Source organism: Acinonyx jubatus, chromosome C1 (genome assembly GCF_027475565.1).
Source record: "Acinonyx jubatus isolate Ajub_Pintada_27869175 chromosome C1, VMU_Ajub_asm_v1.0, whole genome shotgun sequence".
Lineage (NCBI taxonomy): Eukaryota > Metazoa > Chordata > Mammalia > Carnivora > Felidae > Acinonyx > Acinonyx jubatus.
Genome location: NC_069381.1, coordinates 195,095,365 through 195,116,908, shown reverse-complemented (window position 1 = coordinate 195,116,908; position 21,544 = coordinate 195,095,365). Strand labels below are relative to the sequence as shown.

The following is a 21,544-nucleotide window of genomic DNA, read 5'->3' as shown; positions in this document are numbered from 1 at the left end:
TGCTGGGAAAACTGGACAGCAACATGCAGAAAAATGAACCTGGACCACTTTCTTACACCATACACAAAAATAAACTCAAAATGGATGAAAGACCTCAATGTAAGACAGGAAGCCATCAAAATGCTTGAGGAGAAAGCAGGCAAAAACCTCTTTGATCTTGGCCACAGCAACTTCTTACTCAACACTTCTCCTGAGGCAAGGGAAACAAAAGCAAAAATGAACTACTGGGACCTCATCAAAATAAAAAGCTTCTGCACAGCAAAGGAAACAATCAGCAAAACTAAAAGGCAACCAACAAAATGGGAGAAGATATTTGCAAATGACATATCAGATAAAGGGTTCGTATCCAAAATCTATAAAGAACTTATCAAATTCAACACCCCCCCCCAAAAAATAATCCAGTGAAGAAATGGGCAAAAGACATGAACAGACACTTCTCCAAAGAAGACATTCAGATGGCCAACTGACACATGAAAAAATGCTCAACATCACTCATCATCAGGGAAATACAAATCAAAATCACAAGGCGATACCACCTCACACCAGTCAGAATGGCTTAAATTAACAACTCAGGCAACAACAGATGTTGGCGAGGATTAGGAGAAAGAGGATCTCTTTTGTATTGTTGGTGGCAATGCAAGCTGGTGCAGCCACTCTGGAAAACAGTATGGAGGTTCTTCAAAAAACTAAAAATAGAACTACCCTATGACCCAGCAATTGCACTACTAGGGATTTATCCAAGGGATACAGGTGTGCTGTTTCAAAGGGTCACATGCACCCCCATGTTTATAGCAGCATATCAACAATAGCCAAAGTATGAAAAGAGCCCAAATTTCCATAGAGATGGATGAATGTATAAAGAAAATGTGGTGTATATATATATATATATATATATATATATATATATATATATACACACACACACACACACACACACACACACAATGTAACTAGAGGGTATTATGCTAAGCGAAATTAGAGAAAGGCAAAAATCATATGACTTCACTCATATGAGGACTTTAAGAGACAAAACAGATGAACATAAGGGTAGGGAACAAAAATAATATAAAAACAGGGAGGCGGAAAAAACATAAGAGACTCACAAATATGGAGGACAAATAGAGGGTTACTGGAGGGGGTGTGTGAGGGGGGATGGGCTAAATGGGTAAGGGGCACTAAGGAATTTACTCCTGAAATCATTGTTGCACTATATGCTAACTAATTTGTATGTAAATTAAAATAAAATAATAAAATAAATAACATAAAATAAAATAACATAAAATAAAATTAAATAAATGTAAATGTAAAAAGCAACTTAGCATAGTCATCAACAACTGAGAAGTTCAAAGAAAACATTGATTTTTCTGCCCCACCCTCTACTCCATAATTGGGTAAAATGTTATGAAACTAACTGCAAAACTTGGTGTTTTCTAACATAATTTCAATCATAAATTCTCTTTGCTATAAGCATAAAGTATGCACTGACTGTGCAATATTAACCAATCTTTGTATCCTAATGCCCCATAACGTCTTATGAAATCATAATAGGGAGTTTTATAGATGAACTAATAGAAGAGTAAACCTTTTCAAATATAAATGTCAAACTTATGTAATGACATACATGGGATTGTTCCCAACCTTTGTGATCAAGCAGATGAACAGAGTGCATACTGTAAGTTCAAGATTCAGGCATTCTGTTTTCAAAGAAAGTGACAGGGCTGTTGTGATGGGTATTCATTCTCTGATGCCTCCAGAGGACTGAAGACAGAAAGGGCCAGACATCTGCAATAGGCTAGGCATGAAAGGTTTAACTGAGAAGCATTTTAAGTCAATTGCTCCTCCTCTTTTTCTTCAGATTGACTGAAGCCTATTGATTCCCATCATTGATTGTCTTCTGGTTCAGGATAAGATGGGAAAAGGAAAAGATATTTCATGTGTCTCATTATGATCTTTGCATCCCTCACACTGTAATTTGTTATACAAGTCCAGGTAGTATGAGAATGTAATCAACCACTGCAGGGCATTTAAAATTCTAGTGTATACTAAGAATACTGATAATTTTATGCTAGCAAACAGATCTAATCCCTATTCCCCTCACCTCTACCCAAAAAGATTTCAATGAGTAAGTTGTTTTGGAGGACACTATTTACCATACCTGCCATTCAGAATATTCTTCCAACAAAACACAAGAATGGGACTTAAAGTGGGTTGTTACTCTGTTTTCAAAGCTAGAGGATCTCTTGTTTCTTGACCACACTGTGTCAAAAAGAGATTGAAAGGTAGGAATCACCATAACTCAGAGTATCTGTTTAGAACCTTGAGATGAATGCTTACATTCTTAGCTTATACTAAGGAATCCTCTCTCACTCTATTCCAATTTTCTTCCCTATGGGGGAAGAATAGGAAAAGTTATTCATGCATCAACCAGATATTATTGAGCATCTATTATGTGTCAAATACTATGGAATAGCAGGGGAAATAAAAAGGAAAAATATCCTGGCCTCCATTAAAAAATGTATTCTAGAAGAGAGGCAGAGAATAAAAACTTGAGGAGAAATAGTGTGAAGGAGAAGACAAAACCAGAGAAAGTAGATAAGAGGTATCAGAGAACGTTTATAATATTTTGACAAGAAAGGCCTCATTGAGAAGCTATCATATGGATAAGATCTAAAGTAGGCAAAGGAAAAAACAATATAGACTTTTGAGATAATATTATTCTAGGCAGCAGATTGGCAATTACAAAGGCCCTGATGAAGAAATTATCTGGTCTATTCAAAGAAGACCAGTTATGCCTGGGGTAGAGTGAACAAGGAGTAGAGTATCATGAGATGAAGTTAGAGAGTTAACAGGGCTCTTAATCACGTAAGAGTTTGTTGGTTATTAAGGACTTTAATAACCTTTGTTTTAAGTTAAATAAAGAGCCAATGGGTTTTGTGAGCATAAGGGTAAGATCTGACTATATTTTAATGAGATTGCTTTGGCTACTCTTTTGAGGATAGACTTGGCTGAGTTTGAAGGGGAACAAAGGCATAAACAGAGAGACTAGTTAGGAGGCTATTTTAATCAGTGATATGCGGTGTTGGCTTGAAGTATAAGTGGAGATGGAGAGGAGTGGTCAGATACTGGATATAGTCTGAAGGAAAACCAATAGGTTTCCTTAATAAAATATTCATCATGGAAGAACGAGAGGACTCAAGATTTCTGAGATTTTTGAATAAAATACCTGGGCAAAAGGAGTTAGGAAACTAAATGAAATAGGAAAGAAGTAGGTCAGGGGCTTATATCTGCCATAGCAAGTTTGAAATGTCTTTTAAAGATGTAAAGTAAGAAGTTGGAGTTCAGAAGAGGTATCCTGGCTGAAGATAAACATCAGAAAATCAAGAAGTTAAGAGTGGATATAATTCTAAGAGGGGGAGGAAAGAAAAATTCCGATCAGGCACTTAAAATTTTAGATGTTTATATCTTATGTGCAAAATGTATTAATCTTGAGATTTCCTCTCTGAACATTATTGAAACAACTGCTAGTTAATTAATATATGTTTGTTAATTAAAAATAAAGATGATTGGCACATTTAAACTAAAGATGGGACGCATAACAGTTCAGATGAAAAAACTCACCAATCGCTTTAAACCCTCACTCTAATGTTACTGTAGGTATTTAACACATATGAATGCATAATCTATAAGCACAGACACAATTTTGAGATCAATAAACAAATGCCATTGTACATATATATAAAGTAATGCAACTTTTATTACTACTGTCATGATTATATCATCAAGCTATTGCTTCATTGCTTTCAGTGTCCACCTATACAAAATATTGATTGTGGAGAATATCCTAAAAAGCCGTATTAAAAATGGCTAGCTTTCTGTGAACCAAAGAAGGGAAGCTTGATTTTAAATACAGAAAGAAAAAAAAAAGAAAAGGAAAGAAAAAGATATCCCTGGTTTCAACTGCAAAATGGTAAAATGTTAAGAATATGAAACAAAAGATCTCTACATTTTTAGTCATTTATATACTTGCATAGGTTACCACATATCATTACCTAATGTAATAATCAGATATATGTGAATTACGAAAATGTGTTTCACAGTAGAAAATTCTATTTCTTGTGGGAATTCTATTAGTAGATTACATAGCAAATTTTCTAAAAAATAGGGTGGTTAATGATGTAGCTGTCTGTGAAGTAAATAAAATAGAAGACATAATTCATAGTATTATTAACTAAACACTCCATTTAAGCCAAACAAAGCCATAAAAATGGATTGAAATCCTTTACACTGTATCTAACATAGCTTATCAAGATATTTAAGCTTTTTTTGTTCTTCAATGTAATAACCATTACATTTATTTTTCAAGTTGTATAGCATTAGAACAGATTCCTGAATATAAAATCATATAGTAAAAGACATACTATTAATATATGCCCATTGATTTTCAGCTTAATGTCCTTGACTATTTTATCCCAACCAAAAATATACTTGAAAGTAAAATATTTAAGCATGTTGTGATTAAAATAGGAAAAAAAAGGAAGCCAAAACAAACCAGTCAATACACTTTGAATTAAAAGTGGCAGGAATATTTAAATAAAACTGGTCACAATTACAACATTGAGATATGACAGAGAAGCTAGTTGGGAGTCCCAGCCAAGAGCCTTGGCAACCATGACCTGACGTGACTATATCTTAATTGGGAACTGCTTTTCTGTGCCTTTGGTAGTTATACTGAATGGACTTTGAATAGGCAGAGTACATTTTATTTAGAGAATTGGAACCTGAAAGGCTACGAATAAAAATACACATGCACGCGTACCTCCAGAATACAACCATCACTACTATCATTAAAAGCTGATTTAAAAAGCAACATTCAATTTTTTAGTCTGGAAAGTCAGAGAAAATAGGAATCAATTTACACTTTTAATGATGAGAACCATGTGACAGTTTGGATGGAAAAGGAAATGGGGGGGGGGGCGGTGCTGTAGTAGGGATGGGCAGAAAAATGTCCTGAGAGGACAGGGCCCTAAATGATAGGAGAGGTAACATAATCTGAATTTGACTGGAGGACTTGGAAAGATATTCAGTGAGATCTGGAATTCAAGAGATTGCCACTGAGGAGTCTAAGAGAGGGACTGGTTAATCATTCTAGTTTGTGAGAAAACTGAACTAGCAACTAGAAGACGTAGTATTCACAATAAATTTAAAAGGACACACATAGGGAAACAGAGAGGGATGCACTAAAAATACCCAGGGAAGAAAACAAAAGCCTTGAAAACTAAGATGGCAACAGCAGCACAGAAGAATTGGCATATCCACAATTTATAAATGTAGAGTCAAAGAGATGACTATGTCTCTAAAGGAAAGTGAATTTAAAAAGCAAGGGAAAGTATTAGAATAGTAAATATAAATCATTGTTCCAGTAATTTATAACAAATGTAGAAAATTAAGCTGATAGTTGCAAAAGGCTCCTGGGAGGCTTCTAAGGGTCTGGGGTTTTCCTGGCCTTAATTTTCAGAATGTATGAACTCACTGGAAAATGTTCATGCTCTTCCTTGATTTTGGCTGTAGCCAATCCTCTGGGATCAATGAATAATCAGTTTTATTATCACTTCTGCAAAGTGGCAAAATACATAAGTTTTTTAAAGAGCTGTTCTTGTAAAAAACTGCCTGCCTTGGGGCACTTGGGTGGCTCAGTCGGTTCAGTGAGCATCAGATTTCGACTCAGGTCATGAAATCATGGCTCATAGGTTTAAGCCCCACATGGAGCTTGCTGCTGTCAGCACAGAGCCCACTTTGGATATTCTTCTTCTTCTTCTTCTTCTTCTTCTTCTTCTTCTTCTTCTTCTTCTTCTTCTTCTTCTTCTTCTTCTTCTTCTCTCTCTCTCTCTCTCTCTCTATCTCTCTCTGCTCCTTCCCCACTTTCTCTCTCAAAAACAAATAAATCTTTCTAAAAAATTAAAAAATGAAGATAAAAAATTGCCTGCTTTATTTATAGTAGGTTTTATTTTCTCTTTAAAAGCACAGTATCGGGAACTTTCCAAAACGCTTGGTGAAAAGTGGAGGAGCAGCTGCCGGGGGAGCTGCGCCCAGCAATGCGCTCCTTCTGCTCCCCCACACCAGCCTCAGCCCCTTCACCAGCTGTAGAAAACAGTGAAAGAAACTACTTACTGTGATGTTTTGGGAGGTCAAACTCAATGCCACCCAGGAAGAATTGAAAAAGGCTTACAGGAAATTGGCTTTGAAGTACCACCCTGACAAGAATCCAAATGAAGGAGAGAAATTTAAACAGATTTCTCAAGCTTTTGAAGTGCTATCTGATGTGAAGAAAAGGGAATTGTATGACAAAGGAGGAGAACAGGCAATTAAAGAAAGTGGAGAAGGTGGTGGTTTTGGCTCCCCCCATGGACATCTTTGTTATGTTTTTGGGGGGAGGAGGAAGGATGCAGAGAGAAAGGAGAGGTAAAAATGTTGTGCATCAGTTCTCTGTAACCTTAGAAGATTTATATAATGGCGCAACAAGAAAACTAGCTCTGCAAAAGAATGTGATTTGCAGCAAATGTGAAGGCCGAGGTGGTAAGAAAGGAGCGGTAGAATGTTGTCCCAATTGCAGAGGTACTGGAATGCAAATAAGAATTCATCAGATAGGACCTGGAATGGTTCAGCAAATTCAATCTGTGTGCATGGAGTGCCATGGCCATGGGGAACGGATCAATCCTAAAGATAGATGTAAAAGCTGCAATGGAGGGAAGATAGTTCAAGAAAAGATTCTAGAAGTTCATATTGACAAAGGCATGAAAGATGGCCAGAAGATAACATTCCATGGTGAAGGAGACCAAGAACCTGGACTGGAACCAGGAGTTATTATCGTTGTTTTAGATCAGAAGGACCATGTTGTTTTTACTAGGCGAGGAGAGAATCTTTTCATGTGTATGGACATACAGCTGGTTGAAGCACTGTGCGGCTTTCAAAAGCCAATATCTACTCTTAACAACAGAGCCATTGTCATTACCTCTCATCCAGGTCAGATTGTCAAGCATGGAAATATCAAGTGGGTGCTGAATAAAGGTATGCCAATTTATCGTAGACCATATGAAAAGGGTTGCCTAGTCATCGAATTTAAGGTAAACTTTCCTGAGAATGGCTTTCTCTCTCCTAATAAACTCTCTTTGCTGGAAAAACTCCTACCTGAGAGGAAGGAAGTAGAAGAGACTGATGAAACGGACCAGGTAGAACTGGTGGACTTTGATCCAAATCAGGAAAGACTGCGCCATTACAACGGAGAAGCATATGAGGATGATGAACATCACCCTCGGGGAGGTCAGACCTCTTAATGGGGCCAGTGAATAACATTGCTGGTACATGCAGTAGTGAACGAGTGAAGAACTATAATCATAGCTCACTACTTGCTACTATTTTTGTTTTAATATTCAACTATAGTAGTGTTTTAAAAGTTAAATGAAGAATAAAAAATATAAAAGCTCTGAAAAAAATAAAATAAAAAAATAAAAGCACAGTATCTACCATAGTTGTGAACCTCACCTCCTTATTCCCCTCTTATCACTCATTCACACACACACACACACACACACACACACACACACACAAACACACACACAGAAAACAAAATTAAAGTTGATGGGCATAGATTTGAATCTATAGTCTTAAGGATTAGTAGAGATAACTGCTCACTGAAAAAATTATAACCCGCCATAGTTAAATTTAGTAGCTTAGAAAATATGAAAAATGGATAGGGGTCCAAAAAGAACAAAATTAAATAACCATGAAAGTTGCCTATTAGCTTTAATGGAAGGGTAATCACTTAAATGGCTTCCTTACAATTGGAGGCATTTGCACCCGACAAATTACTAACTTTCTCCAGAGAAAAATACAAGTATTATTTGCAATCCATGGGCAAAAGAAAACAAAAAACTCTTGGTTGAACACCAACTGTATCTTAGATTAATTTTAAAATGCATGTAGGTGTAGATCACTTAGTAAATAGAGCAGACAACTCACAGTGGATGAAGGAATGGGCTTCAAATCAGTAGTCTCAGGTGTATGTTCAAGCTCTGCCCTTCTAGCTAAGTCAAATTGAGTAATTTCTTTGTCAGGTATAAAATGACAATAATCTTATCTACTAGCATTGTTTTTTACAAAAGAGCAGATGATTAAATTAGACCATGCATGAGAAAATTCTGATACGTTCTAATACAGATTCTGAATGGACTTAATCTTCCCAAATTTCACAGGTGTAGGTAGAGAAAATCCATCAATATTAATCTATAAAGTTAACTCATATATTTAATTCATTACTTAGGCACTGAGAAAAAAATGACTGAAGGGTTGTTTTGTTGTTTTTTGTTTGTTTTTAATTTTTTACTGTTCATTTTTGAGAGAGAGAGAGAGAGAGAGACAGAGAGAGAGAGAGAGAGAGAGAGAGAAAGTGATACAGAGCACGAGTGGGGGAGGGGCAGAGAGAGAGGGAGACACAGAATCCTAAGTAGGCTCTGGGCTCTGAGCTGTCAGCACAGAGCCCAGCTTGGGGCTCGAACTCATGAATTGCAAGATCCATGACCCAAGCCAAAATTGGACACCTAACCGACTGAGCCACCGAAGCTCCCCTGTTTTGGTTTTTTAAATAAAAGAATAAAAAAGAATACAAGAGAAGTAATAAAAAAGAAGCAAACAAATATCTAACTAGTATATGTACTTACAGTTAAACTAAAATTTTAACAATCAAATATGCTTTTTTAAAATATGAGGAAAAAAAACCCTATAACATAAAATATACTCATGGAAGAAATTTTAATTTAAGACCTGTTATGGTTGGTTGCTCCCTATTTTCTACTAAACCAGATTAAAACTCTTTGGCCACCCTTCAAGGTGTTTTACCAGCTTGTATCTTCTTTCATCTAACCAAAATATGCTTTCTTCCAGATGAGTCAGACACATGCACTATAAACTCCAACTGATTTCTGCTCTCTTACATGCTTCTGCCATTTTTCTTCCAGGAGAATATTCTGTCCTTCTTTATCAATAGCTTCTCCCACCTTTATTCTTATCTGATGATTCCCATAATATTCTGTGGATTAATTAATTCACCATTGTCTCTGTTCCAATGAACATAAGACAGTAGGGCTACAAGGCAGATGAAGCTTTGCCTCTCACTGAAGATATGGATGATTCCAGCTTTAGAGAAGCATTCATTGCTAAACATGGACTAAGAGACAGAGAAATCAGCTGAAATCAGTACTCTAAATAAGGAAGGCTTAGGATCAGATGCAGATAATGAAATCCAGGGTTGAAAATGAGACCAGGGATCATGATATATAGAAGGTCCAACTCCAAATTAATAACCAGGATCAGGTGGATATTCAGTAACTGGCCAATTAAGGAGATGTTTACAAGAATGTTCATGGCCACATTACTTGTAATTAGTAAAAATCTGGAAATAATACCCAAAAAGCATATGAAAGAGAACTCAAATCCTTTGTTATCAGAAAAAAATGTCAAAACACAATGAGATATCAACATATATCAGTAAAATAGCTATAATGAAGAGGACTAACAATATCAATTTTTAGCACAGTTAAAAACTAGAACTCTGATACTTTGCTTGTAAGAGTATTGGAAAACAGTTTAGTAGTATCTACTAAACTTGAACATATATCTCTCTTATGAATCAGCATATTTTCACCAAGACACATACATGAATGTTCATAGCAGTTTATTCATAATAACCAAAAACTAAAAAAACAAACATGAATGAATGTCTTTCAACACAATTGTGGTATATTTATATAATGGACTACTATTATATTATTACTATTACTATTATTATTATACTATTACTCAAACTAAAAAAAGAATTAACTACCAAATACCTATATAACAATATGGATAAATCTCAGAAATAGTATGTTAAGTGAAAGAGACCAGGCACCACAGAGACACTATTCAATTGCTTCGTTTAATGTTCATAAAGGCAAAAATAATTTATGTTCATTGAGATAAGAATGAACATTAAGTTTTACATAAAGAAAACTTAATGAACATTAAGTTTTACATAAAGAAAACTTCTCAGTGTATCAAAGTTCTATATTCATGTTGAAAGTTGTGTTTATATGAGTGTGTGTGTGTGTGTGTGTGTGTCCGTGTGTGTATGTATATACCAAGCTTCATACTTGATATTTGTGTACTTTACTATATGTAAAATATACCTTAATTTAAGAGACCTTGTATTTTAGAAATATATGGCAAAATATTTATAGATGAAATAATGTGTCATATATTTGCTTCAAAATTATCTCATATGTGGGGGTAGTTGAGTGAGCATACTTGAAGCAAAATTAGCCATTTTTTACTAACTTTTAATGACTATGTGAAGCTCAGTATATTATTCTTTCTGTTTTCATTTATGTTTGAAGTATTTCAGCAACCAATAAATGAGAAACTGTATAATCACAACTACATAATAGAATCTAGATTGATTGATAGATTTGGAGATGAGAGAGTGAATACAGTGTGTACAGAAAAATATTTGTTGAATTTTGCAGAGAAGTGGAAAGTGATATTGTAACAAGAAGAGAATGTAGGATTAAAGGACTATAGGGGCGCCTGGGTGGCTCAGTTGGTTAAGCGTCTGACTTTGCTCAGGTCATGATCTCACAGTTCATGAGTTCAAGCCCCGTGTCAGGCTCTGTGCTGACAGCTCAGAGCCTGGAGCCTGCTTCAGATTCTGTGTCTCCCTCTCTCTCTGCCCCTCACCTGCTCACACTCTGTTTCTCTCTGTCTTTCAAACATAAACATTAAAAAAATTTTTAAGGAGTATTGTGTGCATATTATAAATTTGGTGTTTTTTTTGAAGCCAATGGAGAGTAGTTGAAGAACTATAATCAGAAAAGTCATATGATTAAAGTTTTAAGAAGAGCCATTATGTAGATAGAGATTTCTAAGACAGAAAAATGACAAGAGAACAAATAACAGTAAATGATGTAACAAGTAACAAAGTAGTAAATGATGTAGATCTATAATATGGCAGTAGAAATAAATTTGTAACAAAATGAACTGATGTGAAAATAAAGAAGGTAGTGCATCTATGCAATATGGTAATTGATTGGATGAAAGTAAAAAAGAAATTAGGCCACATTATTCCATCATTCATTCATTCAACACCTACGAACACCAGGAATTATGATATGGACTCCAAAGAGCAGTAGTAAATAAAATAGATATAATCTCTCCCTCATGAAGCTTGAGTACATGGAAAAGAAATCAATACTAACCAAATGAAAAAGATTTAAATATATATGTTCTGTACAAAAAAAACCCCAGAATTCTCTTACGAAGAATGAATGGAAAAGCCAATTTAAATAGATTGGGTAGAAAATGCTCTCTAAAATATGACATTTAAGTTGACACACAAAGAAAGAAGAGGCCGTCCTTACAGGGTGAGATATGAACAGTTCAAAAAGAGAAAGGAAAGAGGTTAATATATGAGAAATAAAGCCAGTATGATGAAATGAATGAGCAAGGGAAAGAATGGAATGAAATGAGGTGAAAGAGGTGGGCCAGAGTGTAGACTCAAGGAAAGTAGTTTGGATTTTATAAATGCAATGGGATACCAATGAATCATTTTAAGAATGGACCTCATATTATCCATTTAGTTTTTACTTGATGTCTACTCCATTTCGCACACAAACACACCAAAAACAAAATGACTAAACAGTAAGTGATTCTGGAAGGCAGAATATTAAAGTGGTTTGAAAAGGGAAGTTTTCTTAAACCTCTTCTAAGAAAATATTGGAGAATAACTTTGTTGCTTTTGAGTTGAAGAACTCCTTCAACCAGATAAAAATTGTAACTTATAAAGGAGAATATTATTAAATTCAACTTCACTAAAAAAAAAACACATGTTGTTCATCAAAACAGGAAAATCAAAATGATAAGCTAAGATTGGGACAAGGTGTGGAAAATGCAAATAAAAACAAAAGAGTAGCATAAAAACATTTTTAAAATGTCCTTCATATCAGTCATAGAAACATAAATAATACAGTGAGGAAAAAAGAAAAAGATATAGGCAAGAATTTCATAGAAAAGAGAGAACAGACTTCCCTGTTCCCTGAGAAACAGCCATGTCCCTGGCTTCATGGAATTTAAACTAGAAGGAGACAGATTTTAATGAAACCAGTACCATTCCTCAAATAGAGCCTGCTCCCTCAGCCTGGGACCCAACATCAAAAGATACTAGCAGAGGCCATCAGGGCTGACCTACACTCTTCGAACAAGCACTAAATGTTTCCTGTTTTAAGTGCATGAGATATTGAAGTTACTTTTTGTTGGGAAAAAAAAACTGACCTAGAGTGTACTATATACAAATATGAATTCTAAGTAATTTAAAGTCCTAAATTAATAATATAAAGCCATAAATATAAGAGAAGATGTAGAAGAATATTATTGTAACCTAGCAATGGAGAAGGTATTTTTAAGCAAGTACCCAAGTGGGGAAAAAAATCAAAGATTTTACTCAATGAAGGATACCACATATCAAACTAACAAATGGGCAACCATTTGAGAGAAATACATGGCATTTAAAACCAATGAATAATACACAACTAATTAGTGCAAATTCTTTTCTGCCCACTTTTGACTGGAAAATGCTACCTAATAATAGTTTAATTTTCTATTGTTCTTAAAGTTTTTCAGATTTAAGATTCTCAGAATTGGGCTGATGATACTTTTCACTTAAAACTGTGTTATTAAGGGGGCACCTGGCTGGCTCAGTCAGTTGAGCATCTGACTTTGGCTCAGATCATGATCTCACGGTCCTTGAATTTGAGCCCCGAGTCAGGATCTGTGCTGACAGCCCTGGAGTCTGCTTTCGATTCTGTGTCTCCCTCTCTCTCTGCCCCTCCACCACTCATGCTCTGTCTGTCTCTCTCAAAAACTAAATAAACATAAAAAATAAATAAAATAAACTTATTAAGAAATGTCTATGTTGCTTTTTTAAAAGTAATTTTTTCATGTTTGTTTGTTTATTGTAGTGGAGGGGCAGAGAGAAAGGGAGAGAGAGAATCCCAATGAGGCTCTGCACTGTCAGCACAGAGCCCTACATGGAACTTGATCCCATGAACAGTGAGATCATGACCTGATCCAAACAACAACAACAAAAAGAATCGGGCACTTAGCCAACTGAGCCACCCAGGCGCCCCTCATCTATGTTGCTTTTTAAATACTTAGTTCTAACTGCCTCATAGTAGTTCATTATATATCTTAGCATTGCAAATTTAAAGTTGCACACACACACACATACACAGAGAGAGACTATGTGCCTTTGCACTTGTACAAAAATTTCTCTGGGGTAAAAATTCAACAGCTGGACTCCAAAAGATATTCATGTGTAATTTCACTAAGTAATGCCAAATTGTTCTTCAGACAATTTATACATCCACCAAAAGTACATCATTATCATTCCTATTTCCCACCTGGTCATCAATAATTAAATTACAGCAACAACTAGGTATATAACGATAACTTATAACAAAGATACTTAGCTTTGGAAGACAACTTATCTATACTTCCAGGCAGTCAGATGAAGCAGATCCAGTGCCTTTCACCATGCCTGGAAACTGAAGAACTCGCTAAATATTTGTTAAGCAAATAGTTGAGGAATGCCTCCTCAGAGCTTCCCCAGAAGTTGAAAGTTTTCATAGCAATGAAGCAAAATTAATTCTAACCTTGATGGCTTTGAATCACTAAGAAAAAGGAAGAGATAAAAGAAGGTACAGAGAATACATTACTGAAAACTTGGAAAATCCTCAAGATTCTGTAGCCCTCCTCAAGGAAGAAGAATAAACTAGAATATCAGAAATTCAAAATGCATTTATGTATGTGTGTGTGTATCTGTTTGTGTGTATGTGTGTGACATGTGATGGCCAGTTTTGTGTCCACTTGATGGATCACAGGGTACCCAGGTAACAAGTGGTAAATGGAGTAAAGCAGATTGTCTACCTGGATGTGTGTGGGCCCCATCCAGTTTATTGAATGCCCAAATGGAACAAAAGTCTGAGTAAAGGAGAATTTGCTTTCTCTGACTGTCTTTGAACTGGGACATGGGTCTTATCTGCCTTCAGTCTTCGATTCACATATACTTTAGGCTCTTCTGCTTCTCAGGTCTTTAGACTCAGACTAGAATTATACCTCTGACTCTCCTGGGTTTCCAGCTTATTGACTCTAGATATTAGTTTCTTATAATAAATGCTTTATGTTTATTTTGTTATATATATAATATATATATATATATATATATATCTTGTCTTAATATATATGTATCTTATCTTAATATGTATGTGTATGTGTGTGTGTATCTATCTATCTATCTATATTTATATGTGTATATATATCCTATGGCTTCTGTTTGCCCACAATTACACATAACTTTTGTGATGGAAAGTTGGGGAAAAGGGATTGGCTAAGAAACTACAAAGGTTATTCAGTTTTCTCAATGTTTTATATAAAATCAAATTAAAGTGAATTAGAAGAAAAATGTAAAGAGAAAGAAAATTTAAGGGTGACTTTTCAGCCAAGAATTTATTTCAGTGAACCTCGGGAATAGTTTGGAATTTAAGTAATCTAGATTTGATATTTAAGACAGCAGCAAGAAGTATGATTCTCACACAGCTCTCCAGAAATATTTCCTTAATAAGTGTTCCTCCTTTTCTATACTCTGTGATCATCAGGGTATTTACATTTTCATATTATTACAAGTAAACTGAGTTTTAAAATTATGTTTGTCTACTGAGTCTTTAAATTCTGAAAAGAATATTGTACTTGTGACTATTTCTTCTTAAAGAACAAATAAACAGATAATAAGTATTTGGTAATATAACAGAATGACACTGAAGAGACATAACCTTTCCTAAAACACATTTGCTCAATTTAGTTGACATAAAGCTAATACTTTCTAAAGGTCAGCTTTCTGAGTCAAATATTTCATATTTAAAGGTAATGAGTAACTAGGTTATCTACAGAGTTTGTTTTCCCACCAAAGTTTATGTAGCGTTATGACTTGTACAAAAATTTAGTTATGTTTCATTTTTAGGATCATTACCAAAATATGTTAGTACCCACCCCTACAAAAAAAAGTATGTAGAATTCTAATTTTCTTATGTCATTTGAGATCTTAATTGATTGTAGTCCAAGAAATTTCCTTTGGACAAAAACTACAATATACAACATTAAAAAAATAATAATTCGTGAGAGTAGTTCAGATCATTCTTATAACACTACATTTAAGTCTCAAAAGTCAATTGGGTTCATGGTCTTCAATCATCTGGAAATCTTTCTAGTGATCATCAAGGCTGAGTATTCTAAATTTTACACTCCAGCGAAGCTGGCATCTGGCAGTCTTGTCTCTATAATCAATACTATATTGCTTGGCACATTATTAATAAAGATTAATTTGATTACCTCAAAAGGCATTTAAAACCACTCAGTGTATACATAAAACATTGTTATTAATTCTTGTGTTTGGAAACTATTTGATAAGAATCGTTTAGGGGTGCCTGGCTTGCTCAGTCAGTTAAGTGTCCGACTTTGACTCAGGTCATGATCTCGCAGTTCATGAGTTCGAGCCCAGCATCAGGCTCTGTGCTGACAGCTCAGAGCCTGAAGCCTGCTTCAGATTCTGTATCTCCCTCTCTCTCTGCCCTTCCCCCACTCATGCTTTGTCTCTCTCTCAAAAATAAACATTAAAAAATTTTTTTTAAAGAATTATTTGTAAATATGTAATGACATCTTTCTGGTACCTAAATAAAATAGGGGCCTTTTTCAAAATCTCAGAGAAACAAAGCTTTGTATTTGTAGAACTGTAGCTACCAAGTACAAAGACTTAAGGTAAATTAAGAATGAAGAGTAAGTCATAAGAATATATATTAACTATATATTACATATGTCATAGATAGACTCTAAACTCCATGGGAACAGAGATCTGCAGTGTATAAATAACACTGTATCCCCTATCACCAACAAAATGACTTGTTCAAAAAGTGCATGCAGTAATTGTATTGAATTAACAAATGAATATATATAAATGAGTGAATAATGAATATCTTCCAAAATAAAACAGACTTTAAACATCAAAACCTTCTACAGCGAGTAAGGCTCTACTGAATTGCTATCTTCAGTTTGGAAAACCAGGCAAAAACACTGACTGCTGAGGCAGATTCTCATTCTCAGTTTGTGCCTATATAAAAACATCAGTATTTGGTATCTTGAAATGTAATATCTTGTATTTGCATTCTGGCAATTTTATTTTCACAGGTCTCAGCAAAATGCTTTTGTAACTTCCAGTTGTTTTATAAACAGGGAGTTGGTTGGCTGGCCACTGTTTAGCTGACCAGCCATTCTCTGCAAGGAATGAAAGTAAGCAGGGTGAAGGTCATTAAATAATCAAAATTTACTTAGTGCTTTGCACAATTACACAAAAGCTTATGCTTCCTTTCTTGTTTTTGAGGGAGAGAGCACTTGTGGGGGTGGGGGAGAGATATGGGGTTGGGGGGCAAGGCAGAGAAAGAACCTTAAGCAGGCTCCATGCCCAATGGGGGAGTGGGGGGAGTCGTGCCTAATGCAGGGTCATGTGACCAGAGCTGAAAACAAGAGTGGATGCTTAACTGAAATCAATAGTGGATGCTTAACCAACTGAGCTTCCCAGGCACCCTGCTTCCTGCTTATACTCCATTCTGCTTTCAGACAAGAAGTTATTATTCTCTACACAGAAATGCACATGGCGTTTTGTTCATTAAATTAAAATGTATTATTCTATTTATCTGATATATTACCAGTTTGATCTTTAAATTTGCTCTAAGAAGAAGTAAAATAAGAATGTTGCTGGTAATTTAAAATTATTTTGTGATTTGGTATCAAATAGCAAAATGATCTATCTTGAGGAGACTGACACATTGATAAACATTAACTTTCAGTCAGTTGCTAATTAATGAACCACAAAAACACATTGATGAATACACAATGGTGATCAGAGTACATTTTAGTATATTATTGAATAACAAATACAATAACTTTCAAAATAAATACATACAAATCTAATAAAAATTGTCATCTATTTGCATAACAGTAATGTTTACTATTTATATACGAGGTCTACTTGATTAATATTTGTGAAGAATATTGTAAAACAAACCTCAGAATATTTTAAATTCTAAAATTTGTTAGCCTGCTTGGAGTTGAAGCTCCTATATATTACTTAAAGGAGCAATATAATTTATTCAATGTCTAGAAATATGTATTTGTACCCTAGTGTTGTATGACTTTATAGGTGGTACAAAGATCTCTGTGTGGTATAACAAAAAAATTCGAGAACTATTAGTTCTGTAACTACTTTAAATTTAAATTATCTAAACTTCTGACAGTTGCCAAAGGAAACATTTTAAAGTAATCCTAGAAAGTACAAAATGTGTCAAGTTTGATATATGTTAAAAGAAAAGCTGCATTTCTCCTTAAACTAATTAACAATAAAGAGTTAGCTGTCTATCTGTCTTTGTCTAACATTTTCCAGCTGGATAAATTCAATTGTTATTAAACTTGACAAAAAGCAAGGATATTATTAATGAAATTAACCACATGATGTTAACTTTTTACCACAATATCCCAGTGTGTTTTAATTAATTGTATGACAGTCAGAGATAAAAGGAGTTCATAGGTGAGAATGTGAATTGAGTTTGTTACTCTTATTTTTGATAGGATAGCAACCTATCATCTGCACGTTTCAAAAGTTAAATTGTATCATGTTTCTAGATTATCACCTAAAATCTAAGTATACTTTCATCCCCCTCAGGAAACTCATTTATTACACTTATTTAACAGTGCAATTACATTTTACATGTGTCAAACATTGACTGTCTAAGGTCAAATTTAGATAGCCCACTAATTTAGATAGATAGACAGCAGACATCAGACAGACACAAACATAAATACTATGACATTAAGTGAATTACAAAATTATAATTTTGATAATTTTTATGCTATTCAGACATACACAAATGTATATACAATGTACACAGTACATTGAAACACTGGAAATATATTTTAAAATAGCATATATATTCAAAATGAAGGTTTCAAATAGAATGGAAAAGTTCAGTTTGGTTCATTTCAACAAATATCTGTTGGTTGTATCCTATGTTTGGTGCTATATCAGGTCCCAGATCTGCATCTGCCAAGTTCCTGCTTCAAGGACTAAAGCTGTCAAAAATGTAAAAGGAGTAATTGCAGTAATATTTATTGGGAGCCCAAGATAGGGATCATTTACTTAACCCAAAGGGAAAAGGGAACATTTTCAGGAAGCAGTAACACTTGAGATTCACAAGATGATTTACAAGATAACTTGCCAGGTAAGAGATAAGACAGATGCAGGCAGTAGAAAGCATAAGAAGATGCAAAACATCAGGAAACAGCATGGTCGCAGAGAAGAACGCCAAGTTGTTTTCTTGTAACCAAACATGAGGCTGGAAATGAAATGGAAAGCACAGGGAGAGTTACCTTATGTTAGCCCAACTCCAGGTCACAGAGAGCCTTATATGGGATTCTAAGGAATTTGGACTAAATATGTAGATGATGGGGAGCTCTAACAGATTTGATTTAAAAGAAGGATCTTTGAGAGGCACCTGGGTGGCTCAGATGGTTAAGCGTCCAACTTGAGGCTCAGGTCATGATTTCACCATTCGTGAGTTTGAGCCCCGCATCTGCACTGTCAGTGCAGAGCCTGCTTGGAATTCTCTCTCTCCCTCCTTCCCTCTTCTTCTCCCTCCCCCACTTGCTCTTCTCTCTCTCTCTCTCTCTCTCTCTATCTCTCTCTCAAAATAAATAAACTTTAAAAAAAGAAGGATCTGAGACAGATGCCCCTGGGCGAGAAGCAGAGATTAGACTAGAGAAGGAGAAAGGTTAAATGTGGAGAGGTATAAGAACCCTGAAACAGTATGTGAGACATGATGAGGGTCTGACCTACAGCAGTGCCAGTAGAGATGGAAAGAATGTGACAGACACACTGAAAAATGTATATGAATCAAATCACAGGAATTGGTGTTTGAAAAGACGCAGTGGGAGTGATAAAGCAGGAAAAGTTTACTTTGATTCTCTGGTTAGGGTACAGCCATTAGTCAGTAGGCAATGCAGAAGAAAAAGCTGATCTAGAAAAGAGAAAGAAATCATTCTGGATTCTGCTCACCACTATACCACCAATGCTAGAAGGAAATCATTCTAAAGAATTCCAGAGAAAATACTAGCAATTAAACTGGCAAACAAGTGATTTGCAACATTAAAGCAAATATTCAGGAAATATCCAAATATAAACAATACACATTTCACATTATTTGAATTTTGAAAGTAAAATATCTAAAAGTTTGCAAGTAAAAACATCTTAAAAATAGATTGTTTACATAAGAGCCAACTCATATTAAGAACACAAGAGCAAAAGTGAGACATAGATGACTGGATAGACAATAAAGAGAGAAGGAAAAGGCATTTTCCAAATGATCAAAGTTGTAATCATCATTTCATAAATTTGATCTATGTCAACACAGCATCTTAGTTTGCAGAATCTGGTCAGGTGCCAAGAAAAGACACGAGAAAATACGGTGTTATATCAGAGGGGGTATTAGAAGCCACAGGTGACAATACCAAGAGGCATGCATGTAAGCCATGAAATAGAGCTCCAAATGCATTCCACCTGTTTTTCTTACTCCTGAGGCAGCTTCCAGAAAGACACTGGCTAACTGTTGAATGAGAAATGGGTAAATTAGATGATTTTCCATAGGTAGAAAAATATCAGACCAAAGCTATTTTCTGAATCAGATGAAAGAAGAAATACAGAAAAGTCAGACAAACATAGTGGTGATGGGGGTGGAGTGGAATGCATTAGAGAGTGATATGGTTTTAAGTATCATTAAAACATATTGCAATATATTATACCTGTCTGATAGAATGGCCTTCAAATGGAAGAAAAGGGAAAAGGGGTTTCTATGAGTACTACCTGTACTATAACAGCACATTCAGCTTGACAAAGTGGTAACTCCATTTTAGAGATTCATTCACCTCAACAGACTCAAATAGCCTGCTCTGCATTGCTCAGCAGGGAACTTCATTAGTACCATTCAAACTGAAGTTCCTCTCTTCTTAAAGAACAGACGTGGAAAAGATCCTTCCTATGTAGAGGGTTTACCTTCCTGTCTCCAAAGATCAGGAACAAAGCTAAAAGGGACAAAAAACTCATCTCGTCTATTACCTTCATTGTTAAAATTGCTAGATGCTTACATCATATTGAACATTAGGGGATAGTGCATATATATATATATATATATATATATTTGAGTCAAACAATAGTTTGACTTACTGACCATACAGCTTTTATAAAGTTTTTAATTTTTAAGTGAAAAATTTTAAATTATAAGTGAATATTAACTTAATATTCACTTAATTAAAGAATTATAATTACAATTATAATTATAGACTTATAGAATTATAGAATTTATATAGAATTATAAATCCTGTATTTGGTTTTTCCTAATAGGAAGCTAAAATACCAGACCAATGTAACAAGAGATAAAATACCAGACTGATTCAATCAGAACCCTTTGTAAAAAGATTCACTTTACATGAGTAAAGCAGGTGGACCTATATTTTTTATGATTTTTGTATAGGTGTCTGTGGATGCATGTTACTGTTTACAGATTTTGTATAGTTATACTTCACTATCCAGAGTAAAGTATAGTTTTATTTTCATACTTCTAGAATTAGAGGTCCTTTCTTTAATTGTTTTCATAGGCTTAAGTCCTAACCTTGCATTACTTTCTTTAATATACATAAAATTTTGAATGTAAGTGAGAGATATGGAGCAAGGAATTTTAAATGTAGTAATTTTTTAATGGCCTAATAGAGATAAAACTATTACAACTGATTAACTCTTTGTGTGTTTATTTTAAATTTTTTAATATTTATTTACTTTTGAAAGACAGAGACAGAGCACCAGCAGAGGAAGGGCAGAGAGGGAGACAAAGAAGCAGGCTCCAGGCTCTGAATGGCCAGCACAGAGCCCAGTGCAAGGCTCAAGATCATGATTTGAGCCAAAGTCAGATGCTTAACCGACTGAGTCACCCAGGTGCCCCAATTTATTTTTTATTTATATATTTTGAGAGAGAGAGAGGAAGAGGGAGAGAGAGAGAGAGAGAGAACAAGCCAGGGAGGGTCAGAGAGAGGGAGAGAGAAATCCCAAGCAAGCTCCCAGCTGTCAGCATAGAGCCCAATGTGGGGCTCCAACTCAGGAACCGAGAATTAGCCAAGTGGAAACCAAGAGGCCAATCTTAACCAACTGAACCACCCAGGTGCCCCTCAACTGATTAACTCTTAAATTTTATAATATACTGGAATTTCATCTCTAATTTTGAGCATCATGGCCTTCCTAATCTTAAAGGCATTGTCTTCCTTGGAACATATCACTAAAAAGTTACATTATTCTTACTACTAATTGACAGTG

The 21,544-nt window shown here is 35.0% G+C and overlaps 2 protein-coding genes across 3 annotated transcripts in view; one reads left to right on the top strand and one right to left on the bottom strand.

The window, feature by feature from the left end:
• Positions 1-21,544, bottom strand: part of SPAG16 (sperm associated antigen 16) — a 983,948-nt gene that overhangs the window by 710,364 nt on the left and 252,040 nt on the right. The gene's annotated exons all lie outside the window — the stretch shown is intronic.
• On the top strand, positions 6,344-7,342 carry LOC106989134 (dnaJ homolog subfamily A member 1-like). Its single transcript, XM_053215755.1, has one exon. It carries the CDS (start codon positions 6,402-6,404, stop codon positions 7,329-7,331), a length of 930 nt encoding a protein of 309 aa, XP_053071730.1. The 5' UTR covers positions 6,344-6,401; the 3' UTR covers positions 7,332-7,342.

Bases quoted from the DNA above. Each gene is read 5' to 3' on its own strand.
- LOC106989134 (XM_053215755.1), top strand. From the start codon at position 6,402: ATGGACATCTTTGTTATGTTTTTGGGGGGAGGAGGAAGGATGCAGAGA.